The 22,821-nt window shown below is 58.7% G+C and overlaps 2 protein-coding genes and 1 long non-coding RNA gene across 11 annotated transcripts; 2 read left to right on the top strand and 1 right to left on the bottom strand.

Annotated features, from left to right (window-relative positions):
- The first annotated feature begins 380 nt into the window (after positions 1-380).
- Positions 381-5,486, top strand: ALKBH6 (alkB homolog 6, nucleotide demethylase). Of its 2 annotated transcripts, XM_072979687.2 has the most exons (6): positions 381-650; positions 1,240-1,308; positions 2,349-2,409; positions 2,967-3,118; positions 3,293-3,415; positions 4,417-5,486. In XM_072979687.2, exons 1-6 carry the CDS (start codon positions 612-614, stop codon positions 4,687-4,689), a joined length of 717 nt encoding a protein of 238 aa, XP_072835788.2. In that variant the 5' UTR covers positions 381-611; the 3' UTR covers positions 4,690-5,486. The 2 variants fall into 2 exon arrangements, with proteins under 2 accessions (XP_072835788.2, XP_078235991.1); XM_078379865.1 differs by lacking the exon at positions 1,240-1,308 and having other exon boundaries at positions 384-650.
- On the bottom strand, positions 5,118-9,564 carry LOC144584219 (uncharacterized). Its single transcript, XR_013538334.1, has 2 exons — positions 9,303-9,564; positions 5,118-8,214 (listed from the first exon to the last, which is right to left on the bottom strand). It is a non-coding gene; the product is annotated as an uncharacterized LOC144584219 (long non-coding RNA).
- SYNE4 (spectrin repeat containing nuclear envelope family member 4) lies at positions 6,609-20,960 on the top strand. Of its 8 annotated transcripts, none has more exons than XM_078379857.1 (11): positions 6,609-7,045; positions 10,235-10,636; positions 10,948-11,095; positions 11,340-11,525; positions 11,939-12,076; positions 12,181-12,375; positions 14,368-14,449; positions 14,929-15,101; positions 15,625-15,792; positions 16,116-16,202; positions 16,771-17,782. In XM_078379857.1, the coding sequence occupies exons 1-11, from the start codon at positions 6,948-6,950 to the stop codon at positions 17,536-17,538; spliced, it is 2,445 nt and encodes an 814-aa protein (XP_078235983.1). In that variant the 5' UTR covers positions 6,609-6,947; the 3' UTR covers positions 17,539-17,782. The 8 variants fall into 8 exon arrangements, with proteins under 8 accessions (XP_078235983.1, XP_078235986.1, XP_078235987.1 ...); XM_078379860.1 differs by lacking the exons at positions 6,609-7,045; positions 16,771-17,782 and adding exons at positions 9,593-9,720; positions 20,750-20,960 and having other exon boundaries at positions 16,141-16,202; XM_078379861.1 differs by lacking the exons at positions 6,609-7,045; positions 16,771-17,782 and adding exons at positions 9,593-9,720; positions 20,750-20,872.
- The last annotated feature ends 1,861 nt before the right edge of the window (positions 20,961-22,821 follow it).

Here is a 22,821-nt window from a genome sequence, read left to right as displayed (position 1 = left end):
CTCGCCCCCGCCAGAGGAACCCAGGCGTCCGAGCGCCCAGCGACCCCCCCCCCCGCCGCCGCCGCCAGCCTTCCTGGCCGAGAACCCCGCCCCGCCCCTCCCCACCTGTCATCACGTAGGTCCCCTCCTCCAACGACGCAGCCCTCCCTCCCCTCGAAAGAGGGGCTGACGCTGATTGGCTTGCCCGTCGGCAGGAAGGCGGGTCGCACCAAGCTCGCCTTCCATTGGGCGGGGGCGCCGCCCTTCGAGGAGCCGTCCGGGGGGTGGGCACTGGGCGGCGAGCAACGTGATTGGCGGGCGAGCGGGCGGGGGGGCGCGCGCAGGACGCCTGGGTTCCTGGGGCGGCGGCGGCGGCGGCGGCGGCGGCGGGGGGAGGGGGCTCCCCAGGTGGGCGGGTCTTCGGCCGGCCGAGCCAATCGCCCGAGACCCCTTCGCCTCCCGGCAGGTCCGAGGCCTCCCCCCTTTCCTCTTTCCCCCCCCGCCCCTCCTCAGCCTTTCTCCCCCTCTGACCCGGTGAGCGACGCGCCCCCCCCCTCCGCCGTGTCTTGCCCCCCTCCTCTTCCTCTTCCTCTTCCTCCTCTTCCTCGGGCGGGGGGGGCAGAGGCCGGAGAATGACGTCGGAGGCCCTGGAGCCCTTCCGCCTGGCGCAGGTACGTCGTCGTTTTGCGGAGGTCGCCGCGAAGCCCTGCCCCGCCCCCCCTTCCGCCCCCCTTCGGAGACGTGGTTGTGTGTGTGTGTGGGGGGGGAGTGTGTGCTGGAAGTGGGACAGGAGCCCCCCCGCCGCCGGCGGTCCCGGCCAGGAAACGGGGCGGCCTTGGTTCCCCCCCCCCGGCTGAAAGGGCGCCTCGGTGGACGGGCCGCGGGCGCCGCCGCGCTTTCACCGGAGGGGGGGGAAGGAGGGAGGGGGGAACACGGGGGGGTCGGCGCGGGATCGCGGAAGGCCGAAGGTGGCGCCGGAGCATCCAGAAAGGAGCCACGGCGTGGGCTGGGTGGGAAGGAGGGGCGGGCGGGCGGGGGCGCCTTGGTGGTGGAGACCGAGCGGGTCCCGAGGAAGGATGTCGGGGCCGGGGTTCCCTTTTCGTGCCCCGGAGGAGCCCCGAAGGGCCCCGGGACACCTTTCCGGGTGGGGTGCGGGGCCCGGGGGGTGGGGTGGGGGTGGGGGAGGCGAGCCACACACACGCCCCCGCCCTTCCTGCTGCTGCTGCTGCTCCAACTGCTCCTCCCTCCCTCCCTCCGCAGTGCCCCCCAGCGGCTTATTATGTTCCGGATTTCATCACTGAGGGAGAGGAAGAGCACCTCCTCAGACAGGTGGGTGCCGACCTTGGGATGCTCTAAGAAAGAGGAGTCGTCCTCCACCCGCCCGCCCCCCCCTTGGCCCCACCTGTGCTCAGGGGCCGCCATCTCCGCGGTGTCCCCTCCCCATTGGGGGGGGGAGCGATCAGGACAGGCCGCTTCTGATGACAGGCGCTCCTTCGCTGGTTGGCACTGCTGACAAAGAAGTCCACCTGAACCAGGTGCTCCTTTATGTGTGGCGGTTCTTTTGCCCCTTTGCCTCCACGAGCCGAGGCCACGCACACCACCGCTCGTCTCCTGTCCTCACAACAAGCCTGTGGGGACAGCGCGGATCCTGCCAAGAGATTCTGAGAGGCCCAGGGTTGGCCGGTGATCTTCATAGCCAAGGCGGGATTGGAACCTGCGTCTCCTCTTGAATCTTGACAATAAAGGCTATTATTATTATTATTAACCACTGTTATCACTCTAGTTTTCAATAACAAACTGACATCGGTAGGTAGGTAGATTATATTATTATTATTTTTATTATTATTATTATTATTATTTTTATTATTATTATTATTATTATTATTATTATTATTATTATTATTATTATTATTATTATTATTATTATATAAGAGATCTTTATCATCACCATCATCTTAGAATGGCAGAGCTGGAAGCGATCCAAAGGGATCAAGGAGACCCCATTTGGGGGGGGGGGGAGGAATCGAACTCCCAACCTCTGGCCTAGTCTTTTGTGTCCACATGAACGGATGATTCCTCAGTTTTGGTAAACAACAGGTTTCCAGCACTAGACTGTGAATGGTCTTTAATGGTAGGAATCATTTTTTCAGCCGTGCCTTAGTCTCCCCCTTGACACGGCCACGGGGAGATGGGGTTAGGGGGCATAAACTGACCCTCTTGCAGAGGCCAACCGAAAAGGTGTGAGCATATGCTCAGCATGACCTTTGGGAAGAAAAGAGCCGCCCTGGGATAGGAAAGATAGACGGCAGAGGAAAGTCGGCCTCCCCTGCCCTAAACTGTGGCCAATCACTTCTCTTTCTCCTCTCCAGGTTTATGGGGCTCCTAAGCCAAAGTGGACTCAGCTTTCTGGGCGGAGGCTGCAGAACTGGGGTAAAGAATGTGTGTGTGCGTGTGAGTGTGTGTGTGTCAAGTAAATAGACAATGTTGTGTCAAACCTGGCTGTCCCTGGGAACGCTACCGTGAGACCTGTGGGAAGCAGGAATTCTGCCTGTAAGGCTCGCTCTGTTTTCATCTGATGCTGACAAAGACCTTCTGACCTTCTAGATTCCATTATATATTTTCCAGTTTTGCTTCAAGAAGGCAACAGAGCTCTCACATAGTTTATAAGTCAGTGCTGTAACACTTTGCCTTCCAATCGGCTGGCTGACTTTGCAACCGGGGCGGGGGGGGGGGGAGAACAGTTTGGGTCCCTCTTTAGGGCTTGGCTGGATCATAAGGCGAGAAGGGTGTGGGAAGCTTTTCCCTGAAAACGCCAAGGCAGGGCCTGGAGGGGGGGAGTTCCGCCCTAGCACCTGCTGCTGCCGCCTGTGAACCCTGAAGGCTCTGTGTTGACCGTCATGGGGCAGATCGAGGGCAGAGGGGTCCCCGCCCTGCCGCTTTCTGCCTCCCATGGTCTGCTGAACTGGGGGCTCGGCATTTCCCCACAGGAGGGCTGCCCCACCCAAAGGGGATGGTTCCGGAGATCCTGCCCCCCTGGCTTCGGGCCTACGCCGACAGAGTCTCCTCCCTCGGAGTCTTTGGAGGGAGACGGGCCAACCACGTCCTGGTGAACGAGTATTGCCCTGGGGAAGGCATCCTGGTAAGCTCTCCTGGCCAGGAGGTGCTTGGAGTCGGGAAGCTGGGTGGGCGTCTCTCTCTCTCTCTCTCTCTCCCTCTTAAGGGAGACGAGAGCGGAAAGGGGTGGCAGAAGGGGGGGGCCTCCTGCTCCTGTCCCCCTTTCCTATGTTTGACGCCCCTCTCCTTCTGCTTCCAGCCTCACGAGGATGGACCCCTGTATTTCCCCACCGTCACCACCATCAGCTTGGGGTCTCACACGCTCCTGGACTTCTACCATCCTGTCAGCAAGGAGCAGCCGCCGGACGGCCAGGAGGGGAAGGTGATCCCGGGAGGGGCAAGACCACCCTGCTCGCCTCCTCCCTCCTCTCCCCCACCCCCACCCCCCACCCCCCGCTGGCCCAGGCCAGAGGCACCGAGTTGTGTCGGTATTTCTCCCCATCTTTTTCTCTGAGGGAGGGGAGGGTCCCTGGAGCTGGACTGACTCCAGAGGTGTCAGATTCCCACCCCAGAGGTGGGAATCTTGTCAGCTTATGGGATGGGGAGGCAGGGCACCCACCTGCCCCAGCCGTAGCCTGCTTCCACTGCTGCCCAGGAGTAAAATGTTCCCTCGATTGTTCTGCGTTGTTGTTGTTGTACAAAGCAAGGAACCGCACCTGCCAGGTGCGCTTTTGAGCGCCCTGGGGTGCAGCCCTGCTTCTGTCCATGGTGGTGCTTGCTTGGCATTTTGGGATGAGGGAAACTTGGTCAAGTGGGGATCCTGCAGCTGGCATTTCCAGGGCAGAATGGTGGCCAGGCAGTCACTGTAGGGGGGGGGCACTTGCATTCACTCCTTAGTTGCCTCTAAATTACCCATCCCTTGGTGAGGTCGAGGCAGGCTTTGCTCCCCCTGATGATCTTCTTCACCCTTTGGGGAAGGGAGAAAAAGCAAACAGGACCCCGGTGGGTGTTTCTGCAATGTTCGTGTCCTTTGCTGTGGCTCCTGGATGGCATGCGCTCTGGCATCTCGCATGCCACATGTCAGGTCCTGTGCCCAGTTGCACACACCAGAGGCTCCCGGGCACCTTGTCAATTAGCTACAATTAGCCATAGCAAGAGACGCAAACCTTGCACAGACACCAGTAGGATTTGGGGCATTGTGACGACCTGGAAGGTCACCTTGTGACTTCCAGGGCTCAAGCTTGAACCTCCTCCTCCTCCTCCTCCTCCTCCTCCTCCTCCCAGTTGCCAGTTTGCCCTTCTCACCACCCTGGGACCGGCCACGGCCACCTGTTCCTTTCTCCCAGGACCCTCAGCCCTAAAGCTGTCTTTGCCTTTGTCCAGGAGCCTGCCCTACAGACAGAAGAGCAGCGCCACTTCTTGTCCCTGCTTCTGAAGCCCCGAAGCCTCCTGGTCCTGCAGGAAGACATGTACAGCCGTTACCTTCATGGCATTCGCCTTGTGTCAGAGGATGTGATTACGGAGAAAGTGGCCAACGCAAGCATGTGCGGCTGTGCCCTAGGGGCTACGTTGGACCGGAGGACCCGAGTGTCACTCACCCTCCGTCACGTCCCTAAAGTGCTAAAAACCTCCATTATTCTGGGCCGGAAGAAGTGACCATCTGGCTCAGTGTTGCTCTGCACGCTCCCTAACATTTCCTGGCATGTGTGGAAGCAGCCCCTCAGGCCAAAGGGGTTCCAGCTTCAGGGGCGTCTCTCTGCTGACACGTTTTGCTGTTGTTCAGTGTGGAAGAGTGAACGGCCATGGCCCCGTCTCCCGTGGTCTTGCTTCCTCTGCCGCTGCCTGTGAGAATGACGGCTGAGAGAGAGAGAGAGAGAGAGAGAGACTGTATGAGGCGTCCTTTGGGCGAGAGCAGCTGCTCCCTGAGCAGATCTGCCTGAGCTGGGGAGGCAAAGGCAGAGCTGAGGAGAGCAGGTGTCCAGGGCAAAGGAGAAGAGGCGGCGGCTGGGACGGGGTGCTCAGGGGGTCTTCCGCAGCAGAGCCGCACGGCCTAGCCAAGGGCCAGTGCCCCCCAGAGGGCGGGCGGGCGGGCGGGCAGGGGAGAACCGATGGTTTGCCGGCTAAAGCTTTGTGGGTCAGGGAGCTGCCTTGTCTCTCCACCACTGGGCTGATTTCTCTACTGGACTGGGGGCTGTGGTGTCTCCTCTCAGATACTGGGAAGAGCGGGAGAAGCCAGGATGCCTGGCTCTCTTTGCCTTGCATGCTGATGTGGGGGAAGAATTTGGAGGGCTAGCCTGCTGAACAGAGAAGCTGGGCTCCCTCCCCAAACTTGTTTCCTGCCTGTCATGTCTGTGCTGTACGTCTGGCACGTTTGGAGATGGGGTGTAACCCTATGTAACAACAGACCTTCTTCATCAGGGAGTGTCCTGCAAATAAAGGATCTACCAACGTCCCATGTGTGACTCTCTCACTATTCTGGGTCATTTCAGTTCAGCTCACGCCACCTGGTTTGCCCTGAATGTGGGTGGTGGGTCCAGGCCACCAAGCTGGAGTCGTGGAACCTCTGACTGACAGTCTGGGGTGGGAGGCATTTTCCCACATTCAGCTGTGACTGCTGAAGTGTTCTCACACACCCCAGCTAGCCCTGTTTGATGCACGACAGCCCATGGAGACAACGTGTGTGGGCTGAGGTCAAAAAGAGGGCAGGGATGGTGGTTTGCTGGGGTTCAGGTCTCATTGGGTTCTTTAAAGGTTTGTTTTCTTTGATCGTAGGAGTTGCATTTTGACATGTGGTCAAAAAACCGGTTTGCAAATACTGGTGCAAGGGGCTGGTGGCAGCTGCCCCTTCCCGTGGCTGGCAGAGCAGATGGCATGACACGGGTGGGCAGGGGCAGAAAGGCACAAAAGCACAAAGGCAGGTTTTTACTCGGGCTGGCCTTCGCTAGACCCTGCTGTGGTCCCACCCTGTTCATTCACACTCCACTGGGGGGGGGGGGAAGACACCCCCCCCATAGCAAAGGTTCCTGCCCTTTTGTCCTCCCTGCCTGCCTGAGTTCGAAGTGCTTTTTTGGCCCATTTTGTCATACTGACCGGGAATTTCAAGAGGAAGGTATCGCAAGTGGGGCCTTGCCACTGGGAAGCAGGCAGGCAGGTGTGGATTGAGAAAATATTTTCAAAACGAGGAAATCCAAATAGCTGTCAAAAAGCCCCAACAACTCACATGGTCCCCCTGTTTTCCCTGGGCTCTGACGCCCCCTGAGGCAGCTTCACATCGCCCACAACCTTTGGCTCTCCCCCGGGCTTCCATCAGGCCTCACCAAGCTTGGCTTCTGTGAGAGGATGCCAGGCCACCTTCCGGATCTAGTCAGATCCGCAGCTCTTTCCATCCGGAACTTTGGACTTGGGTGAGCCATCAGAGGCACACCTGCAGCGGGCGGGGCGGGAGTTTCTCCCCTGAGTTAAATATCGCCATGTGTGGCCAATGTTTATTGCAAAAACTTGGTGGGGGGGGGGGGCGGCTGCAATATTTATTGCAGAGGCAAGCCCTCATCCTCTCATTGTGCCCGCCTGAGCCAGGGTGTTCCTGTGTTTTCTTCTCCCATTACCTGACAACAGAGCAATGCCGGGCAGGTCTCTGAAACCCTGCCATTGATGGGTGTGGCTTTTTCCTTGTTCCTGCTGGGGAATCAAGTTACCTGACAACCAGGTTGCTCTTTGTGCAGGTGCCTGGGGGAAGAGTGTGTGTGAGAGAGACACCAGCTCACCTGCTTTAGAGGAGGAGGAGGCAAAAACGCTTGGCCTGGCAAATCTTTTGAGAGGGGAGGTTCAGGGAAGGGAGGAGAGGCTGCTTTGCCTGTTGCCAACGCCTTGCTTCTAATGTGCAGGTTGCATGATGAAGGGGGGGGGGCTGTTTAATGATTGACAGAGAGGCAAGGCAGACGGTCCAGTGGCTGCGGTGCGAAAAGGGTCCCAAATTCAACGGAGCAGGAGATGGGAGCTGGATCCTGATCAGGTGAGGACTGCAAAGCCCAAGGGGGCTGGGCGCTCTGTGAATCCCTGGACCAGTACTAGTCCTGTGGGGTCGGTTGTGAGGTAGCCCACCCCCACCCCCACCCCCTTTTCCAAAGTAGTGGGTTTGTCTTGGCCCTCCCAGAGCACCTGCTCCTTCAGCTTGTGGGCCCTGAAGCAAGGGTGAGCCCCTGCCCCCCCATCAGCCCTAACAAGCAGAGCAAGTGGCATGAGAGACAATGGGAGTTGTAGTCCAGCAACGTGGTGGCAGCACAGATGTTGGCCCAAGTCAAGAGACTGCCAGAGACGCGGTGAAAGCTTAGTCACATGGGTGGCTGGTTGGGGGAGAGCAGACGTAAGAGATAGGTTGGTTGATGCACAGCTTGTGCTTGTTAATTGGAGGAGGATCATCATCCTAACAAACAGGATTGTTGTGAAGCAGCAAAGGCTTCCTACAACCTGAGCTCACGTGCTCTTCCTTCTGTACCTTGCAAAGGCCAGGCTCCCCAGGCTTCCACGGCCACGCCTGCTCAGAGGAGGTGGGCCCAGTGGCTCCCTGGGAAACAGGACACGCTCCGTGGATGCTCAGTGGCTGGAGGGTTTGTGTTGCTGGGGCTGTTAAAAGCAGTCCCTGCAACTGAGCCGTGTGGCCTGTACAGTCGTCATGCTTTTCCAAGGTCAGGACAGTGGTGGTGGTGGGAAAGCAAACCCGCCTGGTTCCTGCTGCTCAGGCAGCTGCAGAAGGGGGGGGGGGTCTCCTTGATTCTGGGCCTCCAAGGTCTGCTGCCAGAGCCAGAGCCGGTTCAGTAGAGCAGTTGCCCTGTGGGGAGCCCCGGGCCCCTTGGTGTGAGGGGGAGGGAGGGAGGGTAGGGGCACAGGTGAGACCCCACGGGGCCAAGGTGGTGTTTGGTCCATGGAAAGGATTGTGGCAGGACAGCCGAGGGGCCAAAGGGGAACTTTCTTGAACAGGAGAAGGTCTGGTTCACAGCACAACCTCTCTTGACCCCCTTCGGAAGAGATTTGGGGATGACCAGGGGAAGTGTTTGCGCAGCACTCACCGCCCTCCGACACGGACAAGACTTGTACCGGTTCATCCGATTCTTGGCCCATTAAGCTCAGTCAGGGCTCTGAAGACGGTTGCTTTTTATGTATAAGCAACCACTTCCTTCTACTCTGTAAAGTTTGAAAAGTAATCCTTTATCCATTTCTTAAGACATAATTTGTTCAGTTGCTTCTTGCACTGTCTGTTCCTCAGTCATCAAGAAAAACAAGACACCCACACCTTAGCCTTGATTTTAAAATAGTGTGAAACATCCCTGCTATAATTCTTGTCAAAATGTCTCAGAAAGACTCAAAAAAGTAGATTTTAAAAATACCTAGAACCTGTTGCTCCTTACATCACCACCCACAGATACGATGGCTTTTGATATATAACATTGCCCTTATCAAATCACAAAAAGTAACTTTTGATAGTTGTTGATAGCTTTGGCCTGAGAACGGCTGGGTCTCTTGCCTGTATTGATTGACAGTAACTCTCCTGGGTTGGGAGGGGGAATGTCCATCTATTCCCCCCCCTGCCCCTTCCCCCCCCCCAGCCGCTCACCCTCAGGCCAGAGGTTGCACCTGAAAGCTTCCCCTCAGGTGTCTCTCCTCCCTCAGGATAGGAAGTGGCTTTTAAAACAAGGACAGGAGAGGTTCACAAAGCAGGAGAGGCATAATGGCATCCGTTCTTTGCTCTGCTGAATGAAGCCTCCATGTGCCAAGGCAGTGTAGCTTTGAGTACAGGTGCATGTGGTGAAGAACAGCAAAGGGTTTTGCAAAGGCAGCTGGATCACCAGCGCTGGGAACAAGAGGCAGTGGAACAGGCCATCCTCCTCCAACCAGCTGGGCTGGACTGCAGTTTCCATCATCCCCCAGGCAGCCTAGCCAACCCAGACACTGGGGCACAGCTGGGCCAGGGGGACGAGCCCTTTGCTTGGACCGACAGCATAGCTCTGACTGACGTCAGCTCGAGCCTTGGCAGCCCTTCCTTCTCCTTTGGAAATTCCCTCACCCCGGGCAGCCGCCGCCAAGCAGGACTTTCCTCCAGGCAGTATTGCTCAGGATCCGCCCTCAGCAGCCCTGTTCCAAAAGGCTGCAAACAGGATCAGACCAAGAGAGCTGCACTTTGCTCTCCGCTGAGCCACGTCTCAGCCAGAGAGACATCCCAGGCGAGCGTCTCAGCCACGACTAAATACACACACGCAGGCACAGAAAGTTACCTTTGTCCAGACGAGGTCAGGTGTCAGATGGCCTGCATTCTGATAAGATTCCCCCCAAGGGGCTGGTGTGTCAATACACAGAACAAGAGTGGCGGGGGGGGGGAGGCTGTTGCAGTTGGGAAGCTGTGCCAAAGGCGCTCTCCCCACTCAAAATGTTCCACGGAAACGAGTGGCTCAGGCCTTCCGGGTCTGGCTTCCTCGCCCCTGTCTTGCTTATCCAGTGGAAGCGGCGATTCTTCTGGAAAATGAACTTTCTTGGACTAGAGCTTTCTTGGACTAGGACGGGCGGCGGCGGGGACAGCTTTGGCCCTCAAATGGAAAGGGCCGTGGCAGGCACTGTCTTCAAATGCTTTAATGCTGTAAACAAGAAGAGTAAACGCTCCCTCCAGCCTTTCAGAGGAGAAAGGGACCCAGACAGGTATGAGCTGCATCTCTGCTCAGAGAAGAAAATGTAGGTGGAAAAGACAGCTTCTGACCACATGCAGAGTGCTTCGCACTTCCTGCTGAGACAGGAGGGCCTACTCTTGTGTCGGCCTCAACTGAGGAGGCAGACCTCCGCCAGGTGACCCGGAGGACGACGGGGAGCTTCTGGCTGAACCAACTGCTCAGGGCTTGCCGGCTGAAGGATGCTGGTTATCAGAGTCCGGCAAGTGGGACCATTCCCAGGCTTGCTGACCGGCAGGTTCAGCCCCAAGTGCCCTCCCCGCCCTTCCCGCTGGGCAGCGAATCCTCCTCCGCAGGGAAGCAGAAGCCTTCTGGCTCCCTCCATGGACTCTCTGGGCCAGAAGCCGGCCAAGAAGGCCCTTTGGCGAAGGGGACCCTTCGCTTAGGGCAGGGGCCCTGGGAGTCCGCCCAGGCCTTCTGCACATGCCCAGAGACAGGCTCCCCCTTTCTTGACTGAAAACGTGTCTACTCCACCCTTCTCCTTCAAGGCGCCTTCCGGGCCCAGGGCGAAGCGGGCTGCCCCGGCCTCGACCCTTTGGCCTCCTCTGGGAACGGACGGGGCTCGGCGGCCTTTCCTTCCCTTCGCGAGGCTCAGAGCTGCTCCTCCTCCTCCTCCTCCTCCTCCTCCTTCCACCTGCCCAGGCAGGAGAGGCCGGCGCGCGACCCGCAGAAGCAGGGAAAAGGCGGGACGAGGCGGCTGGTCCTCCCCGCGGCGAGCGAGGGGCCAAGTGGACGGGCCGACGGACGGACCGACGGACGGCGCGGATGGCGGCCGCGGGGGACTGCGGCGAGGCTGAAGCCGCCGCCGCCGCCGCCACCTCCCGGCGGGAGCTGCCCCTGGGCTGCCCGGACAGCGCCAGGCGCCCCAGCGCGGGGGAGGCGCGGCTCCGGTGAGCGGGCTCAGCGCGGACCCCCCGGGAGGAGAGCGGGCCCCGGGGCGCCCGGCCGCCGCGCCTTGACGCGCCTGGCCGGCCGGAGCCCCCTTGGCCTCCGTCGCGGGTCTGCCTTCCGACGGCCCCGAGAGAGGCGCGCGGGGAACGGGGGGGGGCAGCAGCAGCAGCGGCGGCGGCGGTTGCAGGGGCCGGCCGAGAGGGGCGGCGGCGGGGCGCAGGTAAAGGTCCCCGAGCCCCCCGCCCGGCTCGCCCCTCTGGAGTCCGGCCGAGGCCCTGACCCGCCCCCTTCCCGCCCCCCCTCCGTCCAGGGAGAAGGCGCCGGCCGGGCCCCTCCAGGAGCTGCTCTCCCGCCTGCAGGACTGGCTGCTGGCCGCCGAGGAGACCGCCCGCGCCGCCTGCCCGGCCGCCGCCCACGCCTCCTACGCCGAGGCGCGGAAGGAGCTGCGGCGCTTCGAGGTGAGCGGCCGCCGAGCCCCGCGGGCGCCGGTCCTTGGCTGGGCAGGGTCTGCCGGGGGGGGGGCGGAGGGGGGCGGCGAGCCCTCCTCCGCTTTGTGTGTGTGTGTGTGTGTCCTGGGGAGGGGGAAGGTTTCCTCGCTCCTCCTCCTCCCGCCCCCCCCGTCCAGCAAGGAGAAAGGTCTGGTCTGCTGGAGCTCCTGCCTCTCTCCCTCTCCCCCCCCCCCCCGCGCGCGCTTCTTTGCAGGCCCTCCGGGGGCAAGTCTCGGCCAAGCTGTGGCCTTTGGACGCCTTGAACCGGCGCTACCAGCAGCTCGGGCGGTCCGGCGCTGGAGACGGCCTCGGCCTGCGGCTCCGGGCGGCCGTTCGGGAGGTCAACCAGCGCTGGGAGGCCCTGCAGGCTCGGGCTGCCGCGGTTTCCCGGCGGTTGAAGGTGAGAGCGGGCTGGCTGGCCGGGGGGGGGGGCGGCGAGGGGCTGGTGCTGGGCGTGAGGCTCAACATCATAGAGGAGGGGACACATTTCCCTGCTGGGCCCTTGCCCAAATGTCAGTTTTGGATTTGGGTTGCATTCGCCTCCCCTCCCCGCACACCAGCGAACCAGTCCGGGGGGGGGGTGGCAATCCTGGGCACACTCCGTGGGGGGGGGGACTAAGTGAGCCAGGCAAAGCTCCTCTTGTAGGGATAGCAAAGGGCTGTGCTGGGGAGGGGGATTCGGGGAAAAGAGAGAGAGAGAGAGAGAGAGAGAGAGAGAGAGAGAGAGGAAGGCTCACAGACACAGCTTGGAGAACTGCTACGGGAAGCACGTGCCTGCTTCTAAGCTGTTGATTCTTCTCACTCCTCTCTCAGCATTTTGTGACTCAGTGGGAAGAGTTTGAAACCGAAAGAGAAGCCCTCCGGTTGTGGCTGACGGAGCTGAGCCTCCGGCTCATGGATGTGGAGCACTTCTCGGGAGGGACCTTGCTGGAGAAAATGACCCGGCTGCAGGTAGAGGGGAGGGGATGAGAGAGGATGGACACCCCTACCCAAATGCCCCTGTGCTCAGGTGCCACCAAGGAGGCTGTCTCTCTGTCTGTCTCCCTGCTCTCCAGGCCTTCCAGGAGGACGTGCAAGCCAATGCGGAGCGCATGGATCGCCTGCTGGCGCAGGGAGAGCGCTTGATCCAGAAGAGCCAGCCCGAGGATGCTGAGCTCCTGGAGGAAGAGCTGCAGGACCTGAGCGGCTTCTGCCAGGAAATCTTCTGCCGGGTCTTCTGCTTTTGGCAGCAACTGGTCAGCCTGAGTCTGGTGCGTCAGAAAGGTCCGCCTTGAGGAGGAGGAGCAGGAGCAGGAGCAGGGACTGGCATCACAAAGAGTCGGACATGACTTAACGACTAATCAACAACAACAACAACAACAAAATGAATGTTGCGGTATTTGAGCCCTTCGTAAAGAAGCCCACACTTTTCCATTTTGGGGATTTGAGCATTGGCATTGGTTTCTGTTGCAGCTCCTTCCCTGGTGGAAGATAAATGGATGGGACATCTAAATTAAATGTGTGCCCTGGCATGGCTCTCAGTAGGTTGCCATGTACGCAGTTGGCACCCTGTGTCGGGCACACCGGGAGCTCTGAGTCGGTCCCCTTCCCCAGGTCTTTGAGGACGCGTGTTGTCGGACGGCGAGAGGGACCCGGAGTCCAGCTGCTTCACAGAGGAGTCCCTGGCATTAGATGGCCAGAGGGAGGCCGGAGCACCCTGGCCCCCCCTTGCCCCCCTGGGCCGACCCACCCCAGAGGAAGACCCACCCCCTCTGCCACGCTCATCAGGTGCCCAAGGTTGGTGGGGCCCTGGAGCTGGAGTGGGACCCTTCGGTGGACGTCGGGGGATCCACATCATCACGCGATGAAGAGGATTCCTCCTCCTCCTCCTCGTGCAGTGCCATCCCAGGTTGGACGGTGGAGGGTGCTCTTTTGCGGGGCATGGAGGGGCCGCGGTCCTGATGCTGATGCAAGCTTTGGGGTGGGTGAGCCTGGCTGCGTCCTCCTCGTGAGTCTCAAAACGACCTGCAACCAAGATCACAAGGGGGAACTCCTGAGATGCTGAAACGGTCTAGTCGTCAATAGCAGCTGCTTTTGCGGTTTGCACCTGAGCTCACCTTCCTTTGTGATGGGTCATGGGAAGGGAAGAAGAGGCTTCATTTGAAAGGAGAACTGCTCGGTCTCTAAGGTCAGCCTGAATCATGTATCTAGAACACTCCAAATCTCAGCTGCTGATGACAGGCTCTTGACCGAGCGTGGCTTCACCTTCAGAGCGGGCTGCTGTGTCCCTGTGCTGCTGAGAATGACCAGGAACATTGGCGTGGTGTGTAGTGTTTAGAGAGGTGAGCCAGAGCACCTGCTCAGTAGCCTGGACCCCTCTTGGCCACCCTGAGGCCAGTCGCTCTTTCTCAGCCTGGCTGGCCTCCAGAGGACAGCTGCAAAGAGAAAGCTGTGGGGAGGGGAAGTCTCTCTCTCTCTCTCTCCCTCCCTCCCTCTCCGCAGATCCGAGTTCTTTCAAAGGCTCTTTTGCCCAAGAGTAGGGTTTCTCCATCCTAGTTGGGGTGGGGACTGGCCACCCATTTATCATTTCTAGTTTCACTACTGCTGCCTTTGCTTGGGCTTTTACTTGCGTCATGGACTGACGTGAAGCTATTCAGGAGAAAAGTCCATTTAGCAATTTCTCAGTTGTTTAAGAGTTCAGGAGGGACCGAGCTTCCTTTCATGATTTTACAGGAGTGGACCCATGGGAAGAACCTCGCCCAGCGTGTCAGTCCTCTCTCTGGGGGTCCCGGCCTTTGATGAAGAGACACGGCAGCCAAGAAGGCCTCTGGGTAGGTGTCGGGGTTGCTGGTGGGCTGGGAGTCTGAATACCAGGCCCTGAGAGAAGGACGTTAGCGTTCCTGTTGTTGTGAACTGAATAGTGGAGTAACGAGGAAAGATGAATAAGCGAGAAATGTTACAGGTTGGCTTATTTTGACTCTGTACCAGCTAAGTCTCCCCTCCCCTTCTCTCTCTCTCTCTCTCTCTCTCTCACACACACTCTCTCTCTCTCCTCTCTCTCTCTCTCTCTCTCTCTCTCTCTCTCTCTCTCTCACACACACACACACACACACACACACACACACACACACTCTCTCTCTCTCTCTCTCTCTCTCTCTCTCTCTCTCTCTCTCTCTTGTCCTTGGAGAATCTGCAGCTCCTTTTCCACCCTCAGCTCTCGTTCTTCTTCTGGCCAGATTTGCTGACCGTCTCCCTCTCTCCAGGCATTGGGTGGCTTCCGAGGGCCCTGGGAGCAGCTGGCAGGCTCGGCAAGAGACCCAAAGAGAAGAGCGGCTGGCACATCAGGTGAGGCAGGGGGAGGTTATGGCCCCTTCTGCCTCCCCCCCCCGCCACGAGTCCGTCTTCTTCTTTTGATTAAAAGGCAGGTGAACAATGGCCTGACTTGCCTGTTTCTGGCACTTGTGAATTTCTATCGGTCCTGCCTGTGACAGTGGAGTCAAAGGCCTCCAACTGCATGACCCTGCTTTGGAGAAGTTACTTTTTCCTAGCTGGCAGTTTCCAAAGTCCCCCACCCCAGAACATCCTACCTCCGGCACTTGTGCTCCCAAAAGACCAGCCCTTTTCCCAAGCTCACTCGGATGAACTGGGAGGATCTCCTATGAACATGGCAGTGAAAGACACGGCGTCTTATTCACACAATGTCATGCTCAAAGCTCTCTGTGCTTCTGTTTTGAAAAATCGCATTCGCTGTAAATCTGCCTGCCGGTTTTCTGGGGGCATCTCCCCTGGACATTAAAACTGTCCTTTTGTGGCTAACTTTCCAGCAGGACTGCCCTCTGTGGTCAGAAAGGCTTGTCCGTGGGGGGCCCCAAGGTCACCGGTGAAGGAGGGAAGCTGCTGCCCAGTGGAACCAATGGGATTTGAGCCCCAGCGTCCAGAGACATGGCTGGGCAAGAGCTGGCAGGAGGCGGCAGGCAGGCAGCTGGCAAGAGAAGAGGTGAGCTCTTCTGTCTGGACACGACCAGGTTTCCATCCCGGCTTGTAGAGATCCGTTTGTCCTTGCAGTCTTCTTCACTACATGATGTCTGCACTTTCAGCCTCTCCACAGGAATCGGAAAGCAGGGATCTTGGGAATTTCTGCTTCCAGGGTCCCTCCCCCTTTTAAGAATGCTTCTAGTGACAGTCCTTAAGAAAAGGGGCAGGTCATTTTTTTTGCCACCCAGGGAGCTTTGAGCCCCCCTCCCTGCCATCAGCCAAGGCTTGGGGAAGATCCTTCGGTTGGCATGGGTGGTGGGAGGAGAGGCAGTCGCTCCCAGCAATGCTATGCTTTTACACTTTGGCCCATGTGCTGCCTGGAAGTCTCCTTCCAGGGGGGCTTTGCAGAGTTTTTTGGGAAATAAATATTGCATGGGGTGGGGAGGGTGTATATCTTGATGAGGAACGGGGCTGGTGGTCTGGGGTCCCTGCCTTTCTGGCCAAATCGCTGACACAACGCCACCTCTCTCTTGTTTGTTCCACAGAGCGATGGCCGACGCCAGCGCTGTCGCCTCCCAGCGGGGGAAACATATCACCCAGCGCAGTCCCAAAGGAGCAGCCAGCCAGCCAAGCGAGGGAAACCTGAGCAGCTGGCAAAGAGGAGAGCCAAACACCCCTTCTTTGCTCACCCTGGTTTGGGGAGCAACGGGCAGGTAAGAGGGATCCAGGTGACAGCCTGAAGCTCTTTGCTTGAGCCACCTTAAACGGCCACAAGGAAGCAAAAGAAAGCCAGCTTCATGCAGGGTTTGTTGGGGGGGGGTTATTGAAGCTCCAAGAAAAGGACTCCTGAGCATGTGTGGAGTGCCTTTCCCAGCTTAATGAATAAGCACTGCCATGGGAGCCGGAGCCCCTTGTAGGGGTCGGGTTTCCAGCTGGTTTAGGCACCGGCAGGCTTCTGTTCTGAGAAAGGTCAGGGCCAGGCCCCCGTTGGCTGAGCACTTCTGCTATTGTTTGCTGTCCCTGATCCCCACCCCAGCCCCCAAATCTTCTTTTGCTCATAGATTTCCGTGAAGAAATGGCCCAATTCCCAGCCAGCAGAACCTGCAACCACCACGGAGAAGGGGTAAGGGGTCTGCTGGCACCTGTCCTCCACTCCCCATTTTTTTAAACCTGAGCGCGCTGCGCTTTGTGGGATATGTTCACCGTGCACGGCGCTGTCGGCTGGCCATCTCTGAGCAGCAGAAGAGAAAGGAGCCTGGGAGGGTCCCTCTGGCAGGTTCCTTCCCATTTTGTACATTCTTTTGTACAGATTGGCTTTGCCCAGCCAGATGTCCTCGAACTGTGCTGAAGTACAAATTCCATCACCCCCCAGTACTAAGTTGGGAAAAGTTGACTGTGAAGATCTGTGTGCATCTCAAGTCAAGAAACAGGCAGTCAGTAGAACTAAAACAGTAAATGAAAAATGCTGCCAAAGCAAATGAGTAGGATGAGGAGCCAGGAAAAGAAAGGACACCCCCCCCCAAAAAAAAATCAGGGTCACCTGGCTCTGGCAGAGGGAGGCCTGGCTCAGGTGGCCTTTCTTCCTGGGTGACGTGGGTGGCAAAGGCCTCCTCGCCTCTGCTGGCGCCAGCCACTTGCCTCCGAGTGCCTTCCCCACGCAACAGCCCACCCTAGCCTTTGCTCTTCTCCAGGTGCTCCCAGAACCTCCTACGAAGGTCCACCCTACGGGGGACGCTGCGGATGAGGATGCTGCTGCTGCTGCTGCTTGCAGCCAGCCTGATGCTGCTGCTGCTGCTGCTGCTGCTGGTGCTGCTGCTGCTCTGGACGGCCAGTTCTCCCTCCCTGGCCCAGTCCATGCCCTCCTGTTTCCAGGCCAAGGGCTACGCCAGGTCTTTCTACCTCGTGCTCAAGCACAGTGGGCCACCACCCACTTAGCGAGAGTCATGGGTCATCAGGTGCCGAGACTGGGCTCCTCAGGAGAGTCTTGTCTCTGGGAGCGCCAGGCCTCCCCTGGCAGGGCACTCAGCTGCGGCTGCTCGGAGAGGGGCTCCAGCCCTCGGCAGCTGCAAGCGAGGGGCCGGTTGTTTGGGCAGATGGCAGGCTACCTGCCTGACCCCCCCCCTTCCAGGCCGCTCCCAACCGGCCTGCCTAGAACTGGCAAAGGGCTCGGCATGTGGAGCAGAGGCCGTTCTGAGGCCGTCTTGGCCAAACCCCTCCAGTTCATCGAGGGACCTTCCGGCCACTTGGCCTCAGCTGCCGAGCAGGCTGCGTTGGGTCTCTCCGTTCCAAAGGGCCCTTCCTTCTACGGCCCCCTTTCTCTCTACAGCTTCATCCGTTTGGTGTCAAAGAAGATCTGGTGCGGGTTGGGGATGGAGGAAGGCTGGCATTTTGTGGGTTGGGTGGGCAGAGGGGCTCAACCCATAGCTTGTGGAAATCAGTTTAAGTCTGCCCTTCCGTGAATCCCATTGATTCTGGGCGCCTCAGTCTAGTGGGGTCCAGTAAAAAGACAGACATCTGTGTCACAACAAAAAGATGTCCATGTCTCTCCTTCCCCCCCTCTTTGTCTAGCCTGAACCCCCGTCTGTTTCAAAGACAAAGTAAACATTGCATTTTAATTTTAGGTGTTTTTGTACAGTGCTCTAAAACTGTCATATGAAAGGGATTTATAAATAAATGAATAAGTATGGGTACAAGGAAAAAGAAGGCCTTTTTTAATACAGCAATTGTAGCCATTTTACAGGTGAGAAAAGCGAGGTTGCAAGCCCCTTGAATGCAGATTCCCCGAGCCTAAATCCTCGCAAAAAACATTTGTCTTTCAGGAGGTACAGCACACACGTACTGCACACCCCGCCTCGCACCCTGTGTGTGAGCGGCTTTGTCTTTTCTTGCTCTGAAGCAGAGTGCCCCCCCTCAGCGCAGCCACTTTCTCCCTCCATTAGGCAGCAAGACTGTCTGGGGTGGGGTGGGGGGGTGTTCAGGTAAGGAGAAGAGCAGATGCTGCCCACTGATTTATTCCCCTCCCCTCCTCTGTCCATGCGCTGTCTTTTCTGCACAACTGCATTACTGCCCCTCTAGCAGCCAGGTTGCCATGACAACCAGCGCGGGGGGGGTGTTGGCGGGGGGGCTGCGCTCCCGTCTTCGCTCAGGCACCCACTGGGCAGCACCAAGCGTGGAGGAGGAGAGAGGAGCCGCAGCAGCAGCCAGGGAGCAAGAGAGGTGGCCGAGGAGCTTGGGTGGCCCCAGGTAAGGCGGAGGGGGAGGGCTGCCCCCTTGAAATTGCAGGGAAGTCCCCCCCCCCATGCACACACAGATAGGAGGAAGGCCCACATGGAACTGCAAGCGGGGAGGAGGGCTGGGGGGGGCAAGTATCAAGGGTCAGCAGGAAAGTGGGGTGGGGTGCGGTGGGGAGAGCCTGGAGGCCAACAGCGTTTTCAGAGAGACAGAGGGAAGGTTTAGGTGGGCCCACGTGAGCCCCACCTGCCCTGCTGGGAAGGTAGGGAAGCAAACCTGGTTTGTGCGTGTGCGCGTGTGCGCGTGTGCAGGGCTGCAGAGGCTGAATGCAAGGTCGCCCTTTCCTTCCAGCCGCCTTTGTTCCCTAGCAAATCCCCCACTAGCAAATCCCCCCCACCCCACCCCAGGCATGCCAACGCCTCCCTTTCCTTCCCCTTGGAGCCCAAGTCTCTCTCTTGATTCCTGTGGGCATTGTGGGGGTGGAGGTGCCCTCCTGTGGGGTGTCTGGGGTGGCAGGCGCAAGGCCCAGAGCGCCGCTGCTTCTCTGCCATCCCCACTCTGGCTAAGGCAGGGCACGCCGGGCTGGCGCGGCCACCTTCCCCTCCAGGAAGGCTCCTCCTGGACACTGAAGAAGTCCAAAGGCTGCAGCACAGCCCGGGCGCATGGAAGGAGGGGCTGCAGCCGACAGGAGACAGGCCAGGTGGCCTCTTCTTGGGCTGAAGAGACCCTTGGGAGGCCACGGTGGACGGAGGAGGGGAAGGGGCCAGGTCTGCCCTCGTCTCCAGAGGGGAATCTCTGCCGCTCGCCCCCTCTTTAAGCCTGCCTCTGGTTTGAACGGGATGCCCAGGCGGGTCCGTATTTGTGACCGTTTCTGGAGGCAACTGCTGTGCATGATCTAAACCAAATTTGGTTTTTTATGTCTGATGATCTCGTGAGGAGTGCACCTTAGAATCAGTTCAACTTCCTCAGACAAAGAAATATTTTAAATAATTACCACAGACAGTGTCTTTGATTCGTTTTCATGGCATCGTAAGAACTAAAACCCCAACGGTAACAGCAGCGACGATGTAAGTGCTTCCAAAAACTGCAGGGGCCGAGGCAGCAAATCTGTGCACCCCTTTCGCCTGTCCTCCTCTCTCCCACACCGTGAGTCATTATCCTGTTGTTCCTCCCCAAGAAATGTAGAAGATCATAAGGTTTCTTCAGAATCGTTTGTTCTGAAGCAATACAGCTTTAATTACAAGCTTCATCACCCCACTTGGGACCCCTTTGATCACTTCACAGGCCCAGCGGCTACGGAGGGATAGCTCTTGCACATGGCAAAGCACCCCACATAAGCTGCTGGCCCTTCCCTTTTCTGTTCTAAAAATAAAAACTGCAGGGAAGCCACCATTTTTGGAACTGAACAACAGACATCTCTCTCTCACACACACACACACACACACACACTCACACAAACACACGGCTACCAATAGGCAGGACGTCTAAGCAACGGCCAGGGCTGGGAGGGGGGGTTCAGGGTGCTGCAGATGCGATGCTGCCCTGGCAGGTCGAAGGGAATCCTTGCCTTCGGCTCAGTGCCCAGGCGGGAGCCTACACAGGACTCCTGCTCTACAAGGTCTGACTCAGTGACCAGACACCTTGGTCCTTATGAGCAGGAAGGTTCAAAACAGAGCTCAGTAAGATTTATAAAGTCCTAAATGCTGCCCCCCCCCATCCAAAAAGCAGCTTTGGAACCCCTTCTCACTTTTTGAATTGGTCTAATAGCATGCACCTCTTGCAGCAGCGGGGGGCGGGGCGGGCAGGGGGGGTTTCGTAGAATATCCTACATAGACCTTAAGACTGGTTTGCGCATGTCAGGTTTCCGTTAGTTTGTTTTTTTAAAACCCAACCAGCCTGATGACTAGGCTTCCCTTGAATTTCACTGTAGGTTTATACAAATGAAGGAATATTTTTAATCAGGGAAATGTCTACACGATGTGACATTTAACTTTCACGCTCCTGTAGTCACTCCTTCCTCCACAGTAAAATAAGTACCATTAAATATATATATTTATACACTTCCCTGTTGCTATGAAAGTTAAAATGAGCAAAGTAGGGCCACTCGTATTCTTTAGAGTTTTTAACCTGGAAGCTTTTAATAAAGCTAATTTGTGTTCAAAGAGAAACACACTCCTTTGCCCGCAAGGAGAACCCGGGGGCACCCAGGAGGCGTTCTGAGTGTGTGGGAATGTAGCAGAGGACAGGGTGGGATCCGGCTTTAAGAGAGGTACAGCTGCCCCCCCCCAAGCAGGCTCCTCCGAATCAGAAGCCACTCTTTTTTTTAATTTTTATTTTTTGCTATCTTTTGTTGGCATTCAAAAGGGTTGGAGGTTCCTGACTAGCATGCTTTTTGTGTGTGTGTATGCCTCCGTGTTTGTGTGTGTGTGTGTTCTGCAGGAAGCCTGGCCTGGAAAAGTCACAAAACCTCTCCAGCCGCTTTGGGGGCACCCACTGGAGAAAACCAAGGCTGGCTCTGCTCCTGCTCCGTGCAAACGGTGACCAACGGGGGACGGGTAGAGAAGACCTTTCCTTCTGCAAGACCTTCCTTAAACCTTCTGAACAAGAAAAGCAGAGTGGTGAAGTACCTGAACCTCGCCTAGAGGTATGAAAGGCCATGTCGTTTTGAAAGCCAAGGACCCAGGGACAGAAGGCATCATCACCGAGTAGAGGCGCCGGAGGGGCCCCCACAGCCTTTGGGCTTTTCTTCCACGGAGAGAAGCAGCAAAACCCACCCGGCGTTTGCTTCATGGAGGGAAGGAGAACTGGGGGGGGCCTCCCTGCCTCCCACCCAGATGGAGACAGGGCCCCTTCAGCAGCAAAGGAAGGGAGAAAGAATAATGCCCAGGGAAAACCGGCGCCTGCCAGGCTGTCTCCCTCGGGAAAAGGCTTCTTCCAAAGGAAGTGCCCGCTCTGGCTCAGAAGGCGAAGGGCTGCCCATTCCCCGGAGGGCCAGGCAGCTGCCAGGAGCCGCCTCTGCATGGAAGCCGCCCACGAAAGCCCCATCCAAGCCGTCCGGAAGCCCTCGCCAGGAGGCTGGCCCTCGGCGGAGGCACCTGCCAGTGGGGAGACGGGGCCCTCCCTGCTCAGGAAGCTGCTGTGCCTGAAGGCGGCTTCCTCCCGGCTGAAGAGGCCCCCGCCTCGCGGCCCGGAGGCCTCCCTGCTCTACGGGGCAAGCCCCAGGTGCGGGCCGGTGGCAGCCCTCAGCAGAGCGGCCGACCCTCAAGGGGAGTCTCCTTTGAGGTGGAGACCCGCCGCGGAGCCCCAGGCACCCTCAGCGGCCGCTCCCCAGCAGGGGGGCCCAGGGAGGAGGAGGAGGAGGATGAAGCCATGGCAGATGTTCAGGGAAGCCGTGGCCTCCAGAGCCAAGAAAAGACCAGTCCTCTCAGGGCCTGGCCAGCAGGGAAGGGAAGACCTTACGGATCTTGGCCGCCTTGCCGAACCAGGAAGAAGCCCTTCTCTCGCCAGGGCGGAGGGAGTCTCTGGGGAGCCACCCGGCAGCTTGGAAGCAGGAGAGGCCGGGAAGCTCCTGTCCGCACGTCCACTGAACGTGGGAGACACTCAGGGAGCCCAAGAGGGCAGCGGAGGCCACGGAAGCAGCCGGCACAGTCCTGAGATCTGCCGCGTGGTGGGGGACAGGAGGGAAGCAGGAAGCAGGGCTGACCCCCTTCGCTCACCAACCCTGGAGAAGAGCCAAAGCCAAACGGCAAAGGACATTCCGGAGTGGGAGAGGCTCCAGGCGTGGGCTTACGCTCTTTCGGGCAAGGACAGGGCAGAGGTGCCAGAAGCGGCCAGGGAAGGCCAGGCCTCCCAGCAGATGGATGGCGGCTGCCCTCTGTGGGCAGAAGAGGAGGAGGAGGAGGAGGAGGAAGAGCCTGCTCTGGCGGAGCTGGCAGAGAACCCCGGAGGGCAGGGGATGCTGATGGGGATCCGGGATTTCGGCTGGCTGAACCGTGAGCTGCTGGGAGGGCCAACATCCTCGAGGAAGGCCGAGCCGGCGGCGGCGGAGAAAGCACACCGCGCTCCGCACCCTGAGGAAGAGGCGTCCCGTCCAGGGGCCCCCGGCGGAAGGAGCTGGTGGAAGAGCCAGGGAAGCCAGAGCCTGGGCACGGAGAGGATCAGCACAGGGGCCTCTTTGCGGACATCCTCAGGAAGGGAGGAAGGCTGTGGGGCCGCACTGCCCTTGCAGGGGGTTTCTGGGGCCTCCCCTCACCCTGGCCTCCCAAGGGAAGGGGGCTTGCTGATTCCCTGGCGGGTCTCCTCCCCTCCTTCGGTGCCACCCGGGGCCAGAGAGCCAGGCCTGCCGGAAGGCCTGCTCAGCCCAGCCCCGGGGCATTCTCTGGCCCTTTCCGAGAACAGGGAGAAGGAGCAAGAGCAGGGAGAGCGGCAAGCCAGCCCCGAAGGGAAGCCGCTCCGGCCCTCTACGGCCACCGAGAGGAGGCCAGCCGAGCCACAGCCGGAAGCCTTGGGGG

This window comes from Pogona vitticeps, chromosome 9 (assembly GCF_051106095.1).
Source record: "Pogona vitticeps strain Pit_001003342236 chromosome 9, PviZW2.1, whole genome shotgun sequence".
Taxonomy (NCBI): domain Eukaryota; kingdom Metazoa; phylum Chordata; class Lepidosauria; order Squamata; family Agamidae; genus Pogona; species Pogona vitticeps.
This window is presented reverse-complemented; position numbering and strand designations above follow the sequence as displayed.